The sequence below is a fragment of the Dendrobates tinctorius genome, unplaced genomic scaffold (assembly GCF_039654945.1).
Source record: "Dendrobates tinctorius isolate UK_male_01 unplaced genomic scaffold, ASM3965494v1 ptg000044l, whole genome shotgun sequence".
Lineage (NCBI taxonomy): Eukaryota > Metazoa > Chordata > Amphibia > Anura > Dendrobatidae > Dendrobates > Dendrobates tinctorius.
This window is the reverse complement of record NW_027361712.1, coordinates 8,412,842-8,433,108: the sequence shown is the minus strand read 5'-3', so window position 1 is coordinate 8,433,108 and position 20,267 is coordinate 8,412,842. Positions and strand designations below refer to the sequence as shown.

At 45.1% G+C, this 20,267-nt stretch overlaps 1 protein-coding gene across 1 annotated transcript in view; it reads left to right on the top strand.

Moving 5' to 3' along the window:
• Window positions 1-20,267, top strand: part of SHC3 (SHC adaptor protein 3) — a 268,874-nt gene that overhangs the window by 149,994 nt on the left and 98,613 nt on the right. The window contains exon 3 of the mRNA XM_073575323.1: window positions 20,083-20,146. Coding sequence (XP_073431424.1) covers window positions 20,083-20,146 — 64 coding nt within the window. The remainder of the gene's footprint in view (window positions 1-20,082; window positions 20,147-20,267) is intronic.

Here is a 20,267-nt window from a genome sequence, read left to right as displayed (position 1 = left end):
ACGGGCAGGTAGTTTGAGGGAAGACATGGAATTGTCGCGTGTGCAGTGGTCAAAGCTGAAAGACCTGTAAAGTCCTTCAGTGTTTTGAGGAATGCACACGGCTGGTAAGCGCAGACGATGCCATCATAAGCATGAGCATCCCACTTATGTGTCTGCTCATGCAAAGTTTGACGCACATTAAGGATCAGGCGTCTGCAGCGGAGGAGGAGGGACGCCTTGATGACAGTCATCCATTGCATGGTCAGGGAGCTGTCCTGGACGAGGTGGAGGAGGAAGAGGAGAGGAGGAGGAGGATGAGGGGGATGATTATTTTGGGCAGGAGGATGCTTCTCAGGGGGCAAGAGGAAATGTTGGCGTTCCAAGGTCAGGTACAGTGTTTTGTGCGTGACTGTAGGGATGTGGATTTGCCAGAAAGTGCTCCTCCACCCAGCAGTGGCAGTGCAGCATTGACACCTGGAACATTGGCCCACATGTGGGATTATGCCTTGCGGATCCTAAAAAGGGACCCCCGCATTGCCAAAATGATGAGGGATGATGACTACTGGCTGGCCAGCATCCTCAATACACGCTACAAAGGCAAATTACACAACATCATGCCACAGGGGAACCTAGAGATAATACTGGCTAACAAACAAGCAACTCTGGTATACCGTTTGTTTGAGGCTTTCCCAGCACACAGCAGTGGTGCTGGTTCTCCCATGAGCCATAGTGGTCACAATGGAAGAGGTGTTCACGGTGCACACAGTCGAAGTGGCGTTGGAGACAGGGGTTTATTGACCATGTTGTGGAATGATCTCTCAAGTACCGCTCACACGACTGCTAATACTGCATTGATTAAAAGTGACAGGAGACAGCAGATGTCACCTATGGTTACAAACTACTTCTCCTCCCATATCGATGTTCTCCCTCACAGGTCATTCCCCTTTGACTATTGGGCCTCTAAACTGGACACCTGGCCTGAATTGGCACAATATGCCTTACAGGAGCTCGCTTGCCCTGCTGCTAGTGTGTTATCTGAAAGAGTCTTCAGTGCTGCTGGATCAATCCTGACAGAAGAAAGGACCCGTCTGCCGACCCAAAATGTTGATGATCTAACCTTCATTAAAATGAACCATGCATGGGTTTCAAAGGATTTTGTCCCACCTTCCCCTGATGACATATAGGTTGCCAGAAAACTGCCTCGCTTTTGTCCTCCTCTTCCTCGGACTTGCCCAATTCCGCCATTTGCAGCAGCTGAATGTCCAGCCAACACATCAACATATGCCATTTTTTAAACCTCCCTAAGTGGGCTAAAATGGCTGGGGTCAACACCTGGCGCACCCGGGCAAGTGCCGTTGCTCTGAACAGGTGGATGGGCCCACTGATGGCCGACGGCACTGGCACAGGGCCCCTCATAGTACAATACAGTGTCTCTGATGGTGGGTTTGCCCACTCGCCGTCAGACACACCATCGTACTATGAAGGGCCCTGTGCCAGTACCGTCAACCACGAGTGTGCCCCCCCTGCTTGGTCATGGCCACAGTACTTGCAAGTTGCAATACTTACCTCTCCCTGCTCTACCGCTGTGTAGTCTGGGCAGTTAAATCCTTCACAGGGACGGCCACTAGAAATTTGGTGTATTGATCGATGATGGTTAAGATGTAGCTATGGCCTGTCCTGCTGGCCTCTACCTTCAGATGATCAATGGCTACCATTTGTAATGGACGTCAACTTACAAGCGGATGCAGTGGTGCTTTATGATCACCTTTCACAGTTGTGATAGTCACAGATGAGTGACATTCCTGCCACCATTTTTCAATGTCTCCTCTCGTGCCAATCCAATAGAATCGCCTACGGCCTGTGGCTTCTGTCTTTTGCACTCCAAAATGACCAGACACATCATGATAGGCAGTGAGGACCATGTCTACATCTCTCTCTGTGATCACAATTTGATGGAGACGAGTAACGGTGATGTGATCCACGCTACTGCGATAAAGCAATCCTTTCTTCACAAAGAACTGTTTTCGCTGTCTCCACAGACACAGTAATTGAGGGTCTGCATCGCCTCTGCAACTTCAACCGGGAGGTTTTCCCACGTTGAGTAATTCCCAAATTTCTGCTATCACTTGACTTTCCGTCTGTACTTGTTTCCATGTAGTTTCCAGTAGTGGAGAGTCTGGACTTGCTTTCTGAGATTAAAATATATACAAAGATTTAAAAGTACCACAACACTGCATACTGTTGTATGCTTTGACTACCTTTCCCTTTTTCTACTTTTTAAATTCTGGTGTAATACATAGTGAGCCTGTGAGTGTCTGTGTCTGACTCCGGAAGTATAGACGGAAATTTACAATTACCCCTAGACTGGATAAACCTGGTATGTGCTGATACAGTACCTTTGTTCAAAATTTTGTATTACGGTATCATCCATAGTGAGTGAGCGTATGTGGCTTATGTCTTCTATATATACAGTGAATCGAAGATACCAATTTTTACCCTATACTCGATACAGCTTGTATCTTGTTATACAGTACCTTTGTTCGACATTTAGTACATTTTGTTCGACATTTCAGGAGGCAGGCACAAACGCTTTCAGGCCCAGTATGGATTACACAAGAATATGAAAAGCTGTAAATGGGTAATGTAACACAAGCGCACAGCTGTATACAGTGTTGGGGTAATCTTAAAGCTCCTAATATATTGCCGGAGTAACAGACAGACGTTCACAGGCTCATTATGGATTACACTAGAATCTAAATAGCTAAAAAGGTTACTGTATCAGAAGCGTACAGCTGTATACAGTGTTGGCCAAATTTGAAATCTCGGTATATATTTCCAGAGTCACCCTCAGACGCTCACTCAGTCTGGGTTTGACCATAATAAAAAATGTTGTAAAAAAGGTACTGGATAACAAGATAGCAAGTATATATATTATAGGGTACAATTGAAATCTCCGTATACAATCTGACATTGTGTGCCATCACCTTGAGCTGTTTTTTATATCTGTATTTTGTGCCAGTATTGTATATTAATATTTTTTTGTATAATAAACTTGTGCATTTTAAAGCAAACTGTATTTTGGACTGATGACTCCTTGTCTCTCATAGGATTTATAGAATATGTATAATTGCAATAATTTTCTGCGAGAATTACTTCATGTTCTGGAATAATTTCAAGTGTGCCAACACTTTCGGCCATGACTCCCTGTCTCTCATATGATTTATGCTGTTGGAGTGTCCATTGTAATTATTAATTTTCTGGCCATCAACTGACATATGGCATTTATATATAGTTATATAATTGTTATGGTTTGGAAGATAGTGATAGTAATTATGCATATATTTTTATACACATGTTTATTTCACACAAAATCGCAGAAATGGGACGGACAAAGTTGTTGGCACCTCAACTTAAAATTTGGTTACACACCCTTTGGAATAAATACCTGCAATAAATCGACTCCTATAGCCACCAACAAGCTTCTTACACCTCTCACCTGGAATTTTGGACCACTCTTCATTTGCAAACTGCTCCAGGTCTCTCATGCCTTCTTCCAACAGCAATTTTAAGATCTCTACATAGGTTTTTAATAGGATTTAGATCTCGACTCATTGTTGGCCACTTCAGAACTCTCCAGCGCTTTGTTTTTGCACATTTCTGGGTGCTTCTCGGAGTATGTTTGGGATCATTGTCCTGCTGGAAGACCCTTGACCTAGGACGTAAACCCAGCTTTTTGACACTGGCCACTATTGTGATCAGAAATCCTTTGGTAATCTTCAGATTTCATGATGCCTTGCACATAGTCAAGGCTCCCAGTGCTAGAGGCAGCAAAACAACCCCAAAACTTCCTTGAACAGCCGCCACCATATTTGACTGTAGGTACTATGTTCTTTTCTCTGTAGACTTCATTCCGGTTTTGGTAAACAGTAGAAAGATGAAGCTCCATCTTAGTCTCATTTGTCCATAAGATGCTTTCGCAGAAGGATTTTGTCTTCCGTACATTTTGGCAAACTGCAGTCTAGCTTTTTTATGTCTCTGGATTTCTCCTGAATAGAGATGAGCTAAGCTTCCAAGGATCAGTTCGCTTCGCCGAACTTCTCGATGTTCGCTGAACAGTTTAATGAACTTACCCGAACCCCATTAAATTCAATGGGAGGCAAAACCAAACGTATACACAACACCTTAAGAGGTGACACAAAGCTTCCCAACAGCTAACATTAAGGGCAAACAATATGAAAAATGACATCAATTGACCCACAGTAGAAATTTGCTAATGGCACAGCAACAGTCAGCCATGGGCCATGCATGTGTGGCGCCCCTGAGGGTTCAGTCGCCACAGAGGTATTGCACCTCCTCCTGAGGTGTGGTACCCCACCATTCAGGAAAGGTGGAGACACCTGACCACACTCCAACACCTGCATCCCACACAACATAGTAGTGTAGCAAAGCACCCTTTAGTGGCTCCCTGCTTGGAACACGAAGAGTGCTGGGAGGTGGGTGGAGCTTAGTCTCCACAAGAGAGCGGGAGATTATTAGGACTAGGTCAGTCTGTGAGAGAAGCTCTCCTGAGAGGGATGGATTGAAGGAAGTGCTGCAGCAGACTTCAGTGACCTGGGTCTGCTGGCACAGGAAAGAGATATTGAGAAAGCCTGATTCTCCATAAGAATCAAAGGATTAGTACGGAATGTGTGGAGAAGAAGAGAACCAAGGATTATGGTTAGAGGAGAACCCTTCCCAAGTTCTAAGCGCAAGGCCGGGGTCCGGTCCCCAAGGTTGTATGGATACTAATGGTCCTGCAGCAGACACCGGAGGAATAGAAGTTGTGACCACTTTATTCCCACACCATACTTGGGGGCAAAACAGCAACTTGTGTGAGCCGTGACTAGGTAGTAATGAGTCCCAGAAGCAGGCTACAGCTGTCTGCTGTACAAGTAGAGTTCATAGGAACATCTGACAGGAGGAACTCCAGTGTAATTCAGTACTGTGAGTACTTCACTAAAGGCGCTAAGAGGGAGACGTTCAGAAAAGACACATATGTTGGCGGAGTGTTGGAAAGGAGTACTTCATCTTGCCTGGAAGTTGGCTGGGCTCCTGACCCGGAGGACACGGCACGGACGCGGGCTTTGGTGCCACAACAGACTGTGAGTAAAGCTTTGGAACTACATGCCTGGTGTCCTCCACTTATTCCTGCGTCAACCTGCCCAGCACTGCTACATCCCCTGCGCCCGACACTACATCATCTAAGTGTCACTTCACCTACTCTGCCCTGGGACTAAAGCCCTGCCTGTGGAGGGCTATAACATCATTGCTGCACCACACCATCGGTCCCAGAGGATCTGTTTGCAGCGTCGGCTTAACATCTTCATTGCCGAACACCACAGGTGGCGTCACAAATCATTCACTCATAAACTTTAATCAGCATTCGCACACTCAACATTTCCCCCTTTTACAATGGATGCCCAGGGCCACGGACCGGGTCACAGCTACCGTGACAACTCCCATTGACATCCACCGGGCCCGGCTCCGAGTTACCCCTGCGGACCTGGCGACACCCTGGGGGCGCTCCACATGAGGTATCAGGGTCTGGGCCAACATTTAGAGCTTTAAATTGAAGTTTCAAGACCTGGTTGTTAAGGGAGTAGAGTAAGCTTTCTTTGCTGTGAACCCTGATATCTCATGCAACAGTTCCAATTTTTTTCCCCAGCTATACTCATAAGTTTCATAGAGTACAATTGGTAGAAAACTGTAAGGAAAGTAACACAGGTAGTTGACTGATCAATTGACCCACAGTAGAACATTTTATAATGACACAGAAGCAGTCAGCCATGGTCCTTGAATGAGGTATCAGGGTCTGGGTCAGCATTTACAGCTTTGAATTGAAGTTTCAATTAAGACCTGGTGGTTAAGGGAGTGTTGTAAGTCTTCTTTACTGTGAGCCCTGATACCTTATGCAACAGCTTTTTTTTTCAACAGCCACACTCAGATGGCACAAACATACAGAAAGTTTCATAGAGTACTATTGGTAGAAACGTAAGGAAAGTAACACAGGTAGTTAGTTGACTGATCAGTTGATCCACAGTAGAACATTTTATAATGGCACAGAAGCAGTCAGCCATGGGCCATGCATAAGGTATCATTAGAAATCCATGACTTGTTCATTTTGATGAAAGCTAGGTGGTCTACACTTTCAGGCAACAGTCGCATACGCTTATCCATCAGGACACCACCAGCAGCGCTGAAGACTCGTTCTGAGAGAACTCTGGTTGTGGGGCATGACAAAACCTCCAAGGCATGACAGGCGAGCGCAGGTCACTCCTCTACTTTTGAAGATCAAAATGCAAAAGGGTTCAAATTCCCCCTGATAGCATATACACTGAGCTCGAGATATTCCTGCACCATCCTCTCCAGGCTTTCACAGCGTGTCAGACTTGTACTCTGTTCTGCTGGTCTAAAAATTGTGTGAAATGACTCACAGAAATTGCTTATGCCACTTACACTGCTGCTGCTAATGTTTTTGAGATGAAGCCTTGACTGTCCCATGGCAATGTTCACTGTGTGCCTCACTGCTGTCTTGGGGAAAACCACTCTTAAGATTGTCTACAAGCATGTTTCGATACTTCAGCATTTCGTGTCCCTTTCCAGGAAGGGGAGCATCTGGCAAAATTTACTCTATTTTGCACAGTGGATCTAACAGTGTGACAACCCCAGAAGTCAGCACTATTTCTAACCCTAAGAATACGGGCATCATATTGAAGATAGTGCAGCAAGAAGGTGCTCATATGTCGGACGCTTCCATGAGGTTCAAGTTTATGTTGTGGCGGGTTAACATCAAGGTTGCTTCCTGCATCTCCCATCCAGCCAACCACAGACAACAGAGAAAGGATAATTATCATCTTCATCTGCTGACTGTTGCATGCCCATCACCTCTATCTCCTCATCATCCTCAATTTCTTGCTCGGCTCCAGCACCTTCAATAAGTTTGTCTGGTACCATGAAACCTCCTTCGATTACTGTAATCCACCCTTCCATGGCATCTGCCTGTGCGATGACGGTCTGGAACCTAGAGATATTGTTTTCCCTTCTGCATCCTCCTCTGCTTCCTCCTCTTTCTCTGGGACCACCACCTCCTCGCGCAGATTATTCAAAGTGTACTCCAGCATGTAGATGACCGGAATAGTGATGCTGATAATGGCATTGTCAGTGCTAACCATCTAAGTAGCCAATTCAAAACTGTGCAGAATTGTGCAGAGGTCCTTCATCTGTGCCCAATCCTCAAGTGTGATTTGCTCCAAGTCCATACTGCATTGTCCAGGCTATGCAAAAGGACATACTGTAACAGGTCTTGTCACTGCTTCCACAGTTGCTACAACATGTGTAGAGTGGAATTCCACCTTGTCGACCTCTATAGCGATGTAAGTTGATGACCTGCTGGGTGCGATCGGCAGAAGTGAGCACACAGCGACCGTGCTTTCTGCAGCAATGCATCCAGGCCGGGATAGTGGCTGAGAAATTGCTGCACCACCTGCCACTGTCTAGACTTTAGGTCTAATGCAGGTGCACAATGGGCCCTATCTAAGGTCCTGACAGGAAACAGTCTCTGTCCGTTCACCTTAGCCTCTTCCAATCATTATGCCTAAGTCTCCATGCTGTCAAGCAGAACACAACACATTAATGCATGTCACAATTCACATTACACAATACAATAGCACACTTGTTCTTCAAAAGGGAATGTGTCCATCTCCTCACAAGTGCTCAGAATAAAGCACATGATAAATGTGGGCCTAGCCTTAAATGTGATATAAGGTGATATGTTCCCCAAAAGGGTACCAATAAAAACTTCAACTCAACCCACAAAATACAAGTCTCCACTCAGGTTTGATATCTGTAAATCAAAATATTGGGGGATTCCATGTTACTAGTAGCACAAAGGTTCTGGAAATCTGCGCAGTCTAATCAAAATACCCCCTTCATTTCTGAGTCACGCAGTGTGCCTAAACCACATTTTTGCCATTACTTTAGCGAGAAGAACCAACTTATCATGTAATGAGGTGCGTGTCTTCAAAAGCACAAGCTGAGCACAGTGTACAAGATACTGCAATGTATTAGAGTGGCATATTTGCAATTTTCACTCTTCAACACTAGCTTGTGCTTCTTCTGGAAAACACATATTGGGTGAAAATAGTCACTGCACCTGTACAGTACATGAGTTCAGAGAGGTGCAATTTAAAAAATGGGGTTACTGGAAGGGAAGAGGGTGGGTTTTGCTGTTCAGGAGTTTAAAGGGCTCTGCAATGGTGCAGGAAAATCTGCACTGCAAGACTCAAATAGTGCTCCTTTCCTTGAGCGTCCTGCCATGCAGGCAAACAGTACTGTACGATCACATATGGATTATTGCTGCATCTGGGAAAAATTTTTGTTAGACTTTTTTAGGTCCATTTTACCTATTACTCCTGGTGAAAGGATTTGAGGGTAAAACATTTTAGTGGTAAAAATGTAATTTTGTTATTTTCATGGTCCAAATGTATAAAATTCTGCAAAGCACCTGTGGTGTCAACATGCTCACTGCACCCCTAGATGAGTTTGTTTAGGGAATGTATTTGTTAATAGGTGTACCTTTAGGAGGCATCTGTTGTTCTGTCAACTCCGGGGCTCCCCTAATTTGACATTGTCACAATCCATTCCAGTATAATCTTCACTTCAAAATGGTGCTCCTTAAGTTCTGAACTTTGCAGTGTGCCGCAACAGTAGTTTGTGATCATATTTAGGGTATTGGCGTACTTAGAAGATATTGACGGGCACACACACTAGCCAATCCCGGGCCCCCTATCTCAGAGCCAGTCAGGAGCGGCTACGTATATAGTACGAGTGCCAATGTGTCAGAAATGATGGTACCCTTAACTTAATATTTTATTGCCCAACCTTTTGAGGCAATCACTGCAAACAAACGAGTCCTGTAACTGTCAATGAGACTTCTGCACCTCTCAACAGGCATTTTGGCCCACTCCTCAAGAGCAAACTGCTCCAGTTGTTTAGTGTTTGATGGTTGCCTTTTCCAGACGGCATGTTTCAGCTCTTTCCAAAGATGCTCAATAGGATTTAGGTCAGGGTTCATAGAAGTCCACTTTAGAATAGTCCAATGTTTTCTTCTTAGCCATTCTTGGGTGTTTTTAGCTGTGTGTTTTGGGTCATTGTCCTGTTGCAAGACCCATGACCTGTGACTGAGACCAAGCTTTCTGACACTGAGCAGCACATTTCTCTATAGAATCCCTTGATAGTCTTGAGATTTCATTGTACTCTGCACAGATTCTAGACACCCTGTGCCAGATGCAGCAAAGCAGTCCCAGAACATAACAGAGCCTCCTCCATGTTTCACAGTAGGGACAGTGTTCTTTACATGATATCTTTCATTTTTCCGTCTGTGAACATAGAGCCGATGTGCCTTGCCAAAAAGTTCCATTTTTGTCTCATCTGTCCATAGGACATTCTCCCAGAAGCTTTGCAATTTGTCTACATGTAGTTTGGCAAATTCCAGTCTGGCTTTCTTATTATTTTTTTTTCAACAATGGTGTCCTCTCCTTGGTCGTCTCCCATGAAGTCCACTTTGGCTCACACAGCGATGGATGGTGCGATCTGACACTGATGTTCCTTGAGATTGAAGTTCACCTTTAATCGGTTTAGAAGTTTTTCTGGGCTCTTTTGTAACCATTCGTATTATCGGTCTCTTTGATTTGTCATCAATTTTTCTCCTGTGGCCATGTCCAGGGTGGTTGGCTACAGTCCCATGAGATTACATTTCTGAATAATATGTGCTACTGTAGTCACAGGAACATCAAGCTGCTTGGAGATGGTCTTATAACTTTTATCTTTAACATGTTTGTCTATAATATTCTTTCTAATCTCCTGAGACAACTCTTTCCTTCGCATCCTCTGGTCCATCTTGAGTGTGATACACACCATGTCACCAAACAGCATAGTGTGTATCTGTAAGGCTATGTGCCCACGTTGCAGAAATGCTGCAGAATTGTCCGCAGCATTTCCGCAACTCCCTGCCGTGGGTAAAACGCATGAGGAATTCGCATGCGTTTTCCCACAAAACACAAGCGTTTTTAGCTTGCAGAATGCTAGTGCTTTTCCAAATGATTTGAAGCATCGCTTGGAAAAGTGACCGCTATGTCATCAGAGGTCATTCGTGCAATGCATCCCTGGGAACGGAAGTTGCTGACAGCGCCGCGTGCACCGCTGAGGACTCCGGGGGCAGATAGAGGGTAAGTATATCCCTATTTATTATTTTTATACTAATTTTTACAGGAATATGGTACCCAGGGCATGGAGGAGAGTCTCCTCTCCTCCAGACCCTGGGTCCCATCTGCACATGAAGTGCTCACTTTACGCATGGTGGACATAGCCACATGCGTAAAGTGAGCATTTCAATGCAATCCTATGGCGGTGGAATCGCCGTGATTCCGCAGAATAAATGACATGCTGCGGATTTTACCGCTATGCGATTCCGCAGCGGAAAAATCCGCAGCATTGGCACAGCAACTGCGGAATCCCATAGGATTGCATGGGAATGCTTTTTTTAAGCGTTTCCGCAGCGGCAAAAATGCAGCAGAAACGCTTAAAAAAACGCAAAGTGGGCACACAGCCTAACCCTCTGTACAGGCCTACACACTGATTCCAAGACTGTAGACACCTGTGATGCTAATTAGTGGACACACCTTGATTTATCATGTCCCTTTTGCCACATTATTTTCAGGGGTACCATCATCTCTGTCCAGGCCTATTTCATGAGTTTTATTTTTTTAAAAATTCTGTGGAAGCATGGTTGAAAAGCAATGTCTGACTTTCATTTGTTCATTTTCATAGATTTTTTGATTTATTATTACTTTTGTCAGATTCAAGTTATTTCTGTGACCATTGTGGGTTTTTCTGTCATTAAACGAGGGGTACCAACAATTTTGACCTTCTGTGTATTAGCTGACAGTGCAAACAAAAAATTGTAATCAATAAATAAATAAATACGTGTCTTTCCATATTTTGGAAACAGGTGAATATTTTTAAGCAAAGAAGTTACATCTGTAAACATTCCAAGTATAATATAAAGAATTTGCACAAACATATATTAAACTTAGTTTAATGTAGATTTCGGCAGACATGCACCAGGGAACACTACAGTTAATAATTAGTAGTCCCATAACCAGCGGATAAGGAGAATTCACCGACAATTGTTTTTTTTCTCAGGAATCCTAGAGGTGTTTAAAATTCCTGTACTAGGTCTAGATACCAGTAAAGGAGAATTTTCTTATCTTACCAATAACACTGAAAGTTAAAATCTAGAGAAAGTGATCGCTGTAAGTGTCCGACTCCTAAAGGGCCTTTAACACATAGCGATATCGCTAGCAATATCCCTAAAGCGTCACCGATTTTGTGACGCAACAGCGATATCACTAGTGATCGCGCAAGAACATCCTGGGCCATTTTCTCGGCGGCGGCTTCCTGCTGGCGCCGACGAGTGAGCCATGGACGTGGGGGGAAGAAGTCATCATCGCCGCGTCTGACAGGTAAGTATCGACCGCCGACCGCTGCTGCATCGTTAGTGAGATCTGCCTGTTTGGCAGCTCACTAGCGACCATTTAGCGATGCACCAGCGATCCTGACCGGGTCGTATGGTTGTCGGGATCGCTGGTGCATCGCTAAATGTAACGGGGCCTTAAAGCTCATGTAGTGAGAGAGAGAGGCAGAACAAAAACCATGCCTGATGTGTGTCGCCACAAATTGGCTTACTCAGGTGCCTCTTTATCTTGCTATTGCTTTTTGCTGTACTGAATTGAAAGTTTGCATGCCCACATGGTACATTTTCCAGCCCACCTCGAGGCAGCCAAGCTTATGCAGACTGACTAGAGTGTCTTTATACTGGGTGCTGTTCTCACCAATACTTATGATCTCTTATAAGAATCTCATTTAATTGCTATTTTTTTATTATTATTATTATTTTTTGTGGAAATGGGGAGAGGCATTTCATAACCCTACTGTGGGTTTATTGTATCTGTTTTTGACTTTTAAATGTTTTTAAATTGTGGTTTGTTGTCTATAAGTATCAGTAAAGTATTCTTATATATTTTTCATAGTGATTCCTGTTCCAGTGCATGTTTCTTTCCTTCTCTTATTACTCAACAATGTCTTGACATGCTACACGTTGATGCCTTTCACATGATGGTGCCCTCCTTTTTGTTTTATTACCTTATATGCTGGAGATAAGTGCTCAAAAGTGATGAGATGTGCTCGCCCTCCTGCCCACTCACCCATCCAACCTCCCATTCCCCTTCTGACCTCCCATTCTCCCAACCGCTGGCCCACCCACTACTCTTTTTGTGCCCCCCTCAATGCTTGTGCAGTGTTGAAGTTGGAGGCCGTCTCTGTATTCTGCCTGCAAACTACTAAGTTCAACCCTACTGACTGCTGCCTGTCGGCCTGCCTGCAGTAAGGTACAGTGCCTGTCTTAAAGGGGATATTCTAGGAAGGAATAATTATTAGGGCCAGTTCACATTGTGGATCTTCAAGCAGAAGTTTGGCGCAAACAGCCACGTTGACATTCTGCTGAATATCTGCAGTGGCCGCTTTCTTCATGCCTCCCATTCATCTGTATGGGAGACAGCGATGAGGATTGAGGAATGGGGGGTTTCAATTAGTTTAAAAAATGTATGTGACTTATTACATTAAAGGAAAATGTATCTAAAAAGAGTATTACTGTAGATATTTTAAGAAATTTTTAATACAGTCATGGCTGAAAGTGTTGGCACCCTATAAATTGTTCCAGAAAGTGAAGTATTTCTCCCAGAAAATTATTGCAATTACATAAGTTATGTTATACACATGTTTATTTACTTTGTGTGAATTGGAACAACATAAAAAACAGAGAAAAAAAAGGCAAATTGGACATAATTTCACACAAAACCCCAAAAATGGGTTGGACAAAAATGTTGGCACCCTCAACTTAATATTTGGTTGCACACCCTTTGAAATAAATAACTGCAAGCAATCATTTTCTATAACCATCAACAAGCTTCTTACACCTCTCAACTGACATTTTGGACCAGTCTCCTTTTGCAAACTGTTCTAGGTGTCACAGGTATACCGCGACGGAGAGGGGCCAGAAGACCGCAGTGTCTGATATCATGCACTCTGCACAGGTTAGAAGCACTTCACCTTCATATTAAATTGTGCGAGTTTTTCCTTGCTAGTAATGCAAGGGTTAATCTGTTCAGTTGAGAGCTTCTGAAGCTTCCCTGCTTTAATGGTCTCAGCTGTTCAGTGTTAGCCACTCCCCTCTGCTATATATACTTGCCTCTGGCATTCAAGGATTGCCAGTGTTAGTTCATACCACCTTGTTCTTGAGTTGGTTATTTGAGGAAGCGTTTTGGAGTGTTGGTCAGAAGACTATTGCCTGGAGTTTTGTCTGTGTGCACATCCTTATCCTCTCCTATTATGTTTCTTCTTCCTTTACTCCCTGGTGTTCCACTCTGTTGTTTGTGAGTGCATGTTTGTATGATTGGTATTTTAATTTATCTGTCCATCTTCCCTTATTTGTCTCGTTGGTATATTCTTATACACTACTACTCCCCACTTCCCTGGGTGTGGGAGGGAACAGATCAGGGCTGATATAGGAGCACAGGAAGGCATGTGGCCTCAGTGTCTTTATTATCAGAAGTAATCCGGGGATCAGTGATAGACTAGAGCACCCCCTAGCTTGAGGAATAGAGAAAGAGCCTCAGGATATCATGCACTGGGTCTCTCATATTTAAAGAGTGCCTTCTACCAACAGCAATTTTAAGATCTCTCCACAGGTGTTCAATGGGATTTAGATCCAGACTCATTGTTGGCCACTTCAGAACTATCTTGTAATTTGTTTCCATACAATTCTGGATGCTTCTTGAAGTATATTTGGGGTCATTGTCCTACTGGGCACTGCATTGTGACCCAATATCCTGTGTGAATCTTAAGATTTCATGATGTCTTGCGTGTGTGATCAGGGCACTCAGTGCCAGAAGCAGTAAAATAACCCCAAAACATCTTTGATCCTTCACTATATTTTACTGTAGGCACTGTTTTCTTTTCTTTGTTGGCTTCATTCCATTTTCTGTAAACAGAAGTATGATGTGTTTTACAAAAAAGCTCTATCTTGGTCTCATCCGTCCACAACACACTTTCCCAGAAGGACTTTGGCTTACTCACTTATATGTTGGCAAACTGCAATCTGTTTTTTTTAATGTCTCTGTGTCAGCAGTGGGGTCCTCTGGGTCTCTTGCTATTGCGTTTCATTTCACTCACATGACAACGGATGCACCCTGAGCCTGCAGGATAGTTTGAATTTCTTTGGAGCTTGATTACGGCTACGTATCCACTCTTCGGACTATCCTGCGTTGCAACCTTTCATCAGTTTTTATCTGCTGTCTACATCCAGGGAGATTAGCTGCAGTGCAATGAGTGGCAAACTTCTTGATTATGTTGCGCACTGTGGCAAAAGGAGCATCAGGATCTCCTGAGATGGACTTGTAACTTTGAGATAGTTTATATTTTTCAACAATTTTGGTTCTCAAGTCTTCAGACAGCTCTCTTCTCATCTTTTTCTTCTCCATGCTGAGTCAACTTCTTCCCTTTATCTGGTTTCAGGTGTGATTTTCATATTGCCCACACCTGATACTTGCCACGGGTAAATTTGAATGAACATCACAAACTTGAAACAAGGTTGTTTACCCATAATTTTGGAAAGGTGTGAACAATTTTGTCCAGTCTATTTTGGGGGATTTGTGTGAAATTATGTCCAATTTGCCTGTTCTTTCTTTTCTGTTGTTCCAATACACACAAAGGAAATAAACATATGTCTAAGAAAAAGTGTAATTGCAAACATTTTCTAAGAGAAATACATCATTTTCTGGAACAATTTTAATGGGTGACAAGTGCAAACACTTTTTTCCATGATTGTAGGTCAGAATAGAGTACGGTCCTTCTAAAAGAGTTTACCTTGTCGTGGTGGCTGGCTTGAAAAATCTTTTGCCCAAAACAGAAGCTGCTGGTTATGTATGTGATATGTTGTTCTATGGGAACTATTAATGTGTGATTGGTGAGGACGTGGTGCAGAAGTGGAGTTTTTCAAAGAGTGTACGGTGAGACTGTGGAAGGTTCGAGGGGGTAGAGGCGAAGTTGGGGTGGAGCTTACAAATAGTCTCAATGGGGCCCGAAAATTTTGCCAGTATGGGTCCCTGAAATTCCTGGTGGCAGACCTGATATCATGTATAACATTCAAATCAAATTATTGCTCCTGCACCTTGGCTTTTTTATTGCCCTTTACATTATGTACTGTATGCTTTTTATTATGGCCATTTGATTAATAAAATCATTTCTATTTTTAAATTAGTATTTTTATTGTTCTATGCTGTCTTTTTGAAAGACTTTCTCTGTAAGCACTGTGTCACATCGCAGGTGTGTCCTAATGGAGATGAGCTAAAATGCAGCCAAACAGTAGAATCTGAGGAAAATAATTATGGTTATGTGGTAATCATCTACAATAGTACTGACTTAGGTATAGGTATTGAGTTTCTGAATGGATAGTCACTTCAAGGGCTCGTGCAAGTGTAGTGGTGAGACCGTGCCGAGGATTGCAAGGATCTGCAAGCAGCAGGTTGAAGATTGTGATCTGTGAACTTTACTTGAGATTATCGGATTGGATTACAAGCACCCTGAAAGTGACTTTGGAGGACCAGAGTAATGGCGGCTGTCGAAGTGGAGCACTACAGCGCCAAAAGACACTGCGGGGGTGAGCTAAGCCGGGCCCGCCCCTGGAACACTGCTGGGAAAGCTGGGTGCTGCTGCTGGAAAGCTGAGTACCCTCCCACGTTAAAGGACTACAGCGAGAGCTGGGAGCCGGTACAAAAGCAGCAAGCCCTCACCCTTCCTGAAGACCTGTCACAGATGGAGTCCTCGATGTCTGAGCCTTCAGCTCCGGAGCTGGATCACCCAGCAGGGGTGAGCCCGCACTCTCCACCATCCACGCCAGAGTCGGAGACAGCGAGGGAAGCGGTCCTGCTCTTCAGGCATTGGAGCAGCCGTCGCTGACGTGTCCTGTGGAACCATCGGGCTGGTCCTGCCAGAGGGCAGGATGAAGAGCAGCGGTGCACACCAGACGACGGGGCCAGGAACAATGCAGGAGTGATGTAGGCCGGTGACACCCGACCCCTGGGAGAGTGACAGGACAGCCTAAAGGGAGCTGCGGCACCGGGGAAGGTGAGCATTTCCCCGGCCCAGCCGGTGGCCCTACAGGCAGCTCCCGCTCCCACGCCCCGTACACGAGACAGGCCTCAGGGCCCCGACACCAGCCCTCAGCCTCTCTGCTCGGCCTCCCCTTGTCCAGCGTCCCCGGCTCCCGATGGATCCGCAGCCTAGGCAGGGCCTTCCAATGTCCGCGTCATCGACCCCGATCTGCCCTGTCGAGGCCTGCGGTCACCTCTGCCGTGCTCCATACTGTGGCGGCCTATCCATCCAGATCGCAGCTGTGGCCGGGTCGCCTGGCTCTGCGGCCTACTCTCCAGTATCCGCGGTCGCCTCTGCTCCACTCTTGTCCTCGGCTGCGGCCTACTCGCCTGTGCCCACGGCCACCTCTGCCCCATCCTCAGCTTCAGTTGTGGCCTGCTCACCGATGTCCGCGGCCGCCTCTGCTCCGCTCCCAGCCCCGGATTCGGCCTACTTACCGGTATCCGCAGCCGCCTCTGCCCTGCTCTCGGCTCCAGCTGCTCCCTGCTCGCCTGGCTCCGCGATCTATACTGGGACCTCTGTCTGGATTGCTGACGTCATCTCACAGAAGAAGGCCAAAGAGCGGGAAGTCTGGGCGCTGCTGCACGACAAGGGGGTGGTGGACTCCTGGGCCTCGGCCACTAAGGACACCCGTGGCCCTGAAACTGCCCAGACATCCCGGGGGCTCCACGGCTGTGGAGTTCCCTTTGCCGGTGAAGAACAGCGGCCATCAAGAGACAGCCCGGAGCACCGCTGAAGCATACCGACTACCGGGACTGACGTGCACGGCATGGGGGACTGTTCTGCGTCCCCTTGGGGTGAGAAACCCCATCTCTTGACATGGAATGAATTTATGGGGGTGCTTTCCGCAAAGGAAGGGGGGCGCACCATTGTTTACGAAAAGAAAAACGTTTTTGACCATGTTTGAAACGTTGCATAATGATGCTGGTTGATACAGATGTAGATATAATGGGGAAAGTAAAAGTGAATAGTTTCATATCAGGAGTAGTATAAATAGATAACGGAAGTAGTGAGTAGTTTAAATGTAGCATATTAGGATGATAATCAATGTAGAGTGTTGCAGGGAATAGGGTAAATGTTATACCCGTCAAAAGTATTGCATGTTGAAACTATGTATAGTATGTATAGTTAGTTTGAAATGTTATTGTCACGCGGGGCTTAGGTCAACTAAGGCTGAAATACCCGGGGTCCCTGTGGTGTCCCTTTAACTAGGGAAAACCCTGTCTGATCCTCAACCCAGGATTTTTGCTAATGGTGCAAATGCCTGGGTTCCTTATCTCCTGCTCAGCCCTAAGCTTAACCCTGCACCCTCCACCCAGTGAGGAGACAAACCACCAAAGCCCCACACAATAATGACATACAGGGAGAACTTAAACTGCACCGCTCCGCATACACACAGGACTATACAGTAATGTGAACAGGGGACAACAAAACACAAATATGGGAAGGCGAAAAGGTAACAGCGGATCATACGCCACCAGATACGAATCTCTCTCTCTCCAACACCTCCACTCCAGACCGGAACCACTTGGTATGAAACACAAGCTATAATCGGCGACACCCATAGGCCAGCACGACTATTTAAAGACCGTGGGAGTGACCAAACATCCAACCTGATCTCTAGCTAGATTAACCCCCGATAGCCTGAGAAAATCAAGCCGGCACCACTGAGGCTATAGTGGACGGAGGTGGAACTACCTCTGCCTGCCGGACGCTGTGGTGTGAATAGTGTCCGACATGACAGTTATACAAGAGGATGTTCAACAGGTCCCGGGTACTAAATTGGAGAAAAATGCTTGCCATGACTGATCATAACTGAAGATATAAGATGGGTTATAGAATTGCAACAGACAGCGGTCTATAGATCAGATCCTAAGTAGCACAAACACCCCAAAAGTGGAAGAGGGGAGCTTACGGTGACCTGGTAGGCCAGAGCATCAGTTATTGTGCCCCAAATTTGAAAATGATTTTGAAAGTGAGAAAAGTGGGGGAGAGCACCTGTTGAGAAGTCCGGGTGGTCCCAACCAAAAGGGAAATTGTCGTAGAGGTGTATGCCCTAGTGAGTAGCTGTAAGCTACTCGGAGAATGATTGCTCCCGGTTTTGTTCAGCTCCCCGCATATCATGGGCTTTGCTCAATAACCGGTCAGACAAAAAGAAGTTGGGGAAGCTTAAGAAGGAAAAACGAAGGGAATGAGATTGTCAGGGATGACAATGGTAAAAGGAAGGGGGTATGTAGGGAAGTGGACTGACCTATGGACCTGTCTGCAGCAGGAAGGTGAATGCAAGATGTACCGTTAATGTACTTGACATCAACTGGTGTATATATATGTGGGGTGACAGCTGGAGACAGTGAAAGATGGTAAAGTACTTGGTTTGGCCACTATGGGGTGACAGAGAACAGGAAGAAAAGGAGACTGTGCAGTACTCAGGTTTGGCCAGAAGATGGAGGCAGGGAGCTGTGAGAAAAGGGCTTAACAGCAGCTTAAGGCTAGGAAACCGCATAGTCATGGTGGGCGGAGTTACTGGAACTCGAGAGGGGAATTCCCAGGGAGTGGAATAAATAGGGAGATAGAGTTCCAGAAGGGGCCAGTCCAGGAGGAGGAGTTTAGCAGAGAAGGAAACTGAAGGAGGAAGAGACTAAGAGAGAAAGAACTCCAGGAAGGGCTGGAAGGAGAAACAGTCAGGGGGGTGGCCCTGACAGGAGAGCTGCAGGACAGAGGAAGTCCGGGGGTACCAGACGGACGGACTCGGACAGGTGAAGCACTGTGGTGGTAGGCCTAGGGCAGCCACAGCGATAGAGCAGCGAGGGATGTCAATTTGAGGAAAGAGAAGGAGGTGAAAGGTACCCGGGCCTGTGTGTACGAAGGTTGACGTGCTGCTGTGGTCATCGGGAGGACGACCAATAAAGAAGACCTGTTGAACGTACATTGGTTTCTGTCTCCAGTCTGTTCGCGGCGCAAAGGGACCACCCCCCAGTCGGCACACGTACCTACACATGACTATAAGAGAAGATCATATACAGTAATTGCTCCTTTAATATTGTCAGTGTGCCACTATATGAAAAAGTGCTATTCTCCACTAATTTCCTTTAAAAGAATAAACAGAGACTGAAAAATCTCAATTGTGTTCAAAATATACTCTATTAGCGTGTAAAATCCTTGTATATTTTGGCAGAGCATCAAGTAGAGCTTATCTAGATGTACCCACAACTTATATAGTACCTTTGCGGAACTCCTGGATAAGTCCATAAAATGTTATTATGGGACTTTTGCGAAGATCTAAGGTGACAAGGAAATAGGCAATGTTTGTTGAAAACATAAAAAGATCTATGTTTTGATCCATGACATGATATTCATATTTATACTGTTTAGTAGAAAATATATTTTTTCAACGGGGTTGTCCAGTTAAAAGAAATTATCACCTATGTGATAACGTGTTGTTTGTTGGGTTTGACCACTGGGACCTGCACCAATTGTCACAAGGGGCAACTTTGACCATTTATTCCCTATAGGGCTGCCATGAGCTGGCTTTTTTGTTATCCCCATACACAATGAATGAAGCAGCTATCAGGCTTTCAACTTGCTGAACCATTTTGTAGTGGAACAAAAGTCCCACGTCACCGATGAAAATTTCTCAATCTGTCAATCGGTGCTGGTCCCAATGATGGGACAATCTCTGATCATCAAATTATCACCTATCCCTCTTATATGTGATAGCTTGTTATAACTGGACAAGCCCTTAAATATTAAAGAATAAATTAAGTAATGTGATTTTATTTATGCTCTTTGTTGCAGAGAAGCTTTCAGCAGAGTTTGTGAAGCTGTCCCAGGCACCAAAGGAGTATTCAAGAGAAGAAAGGTACGGTACTTTTTATCTTTACCTAAATGGGAAAATACAACATTTTACCCCTGGCTTGATTAAATATTTAGTATGTCCAAAGTTTTTATCAGTGGAGATCCATGAATTGGGGCATAGACAT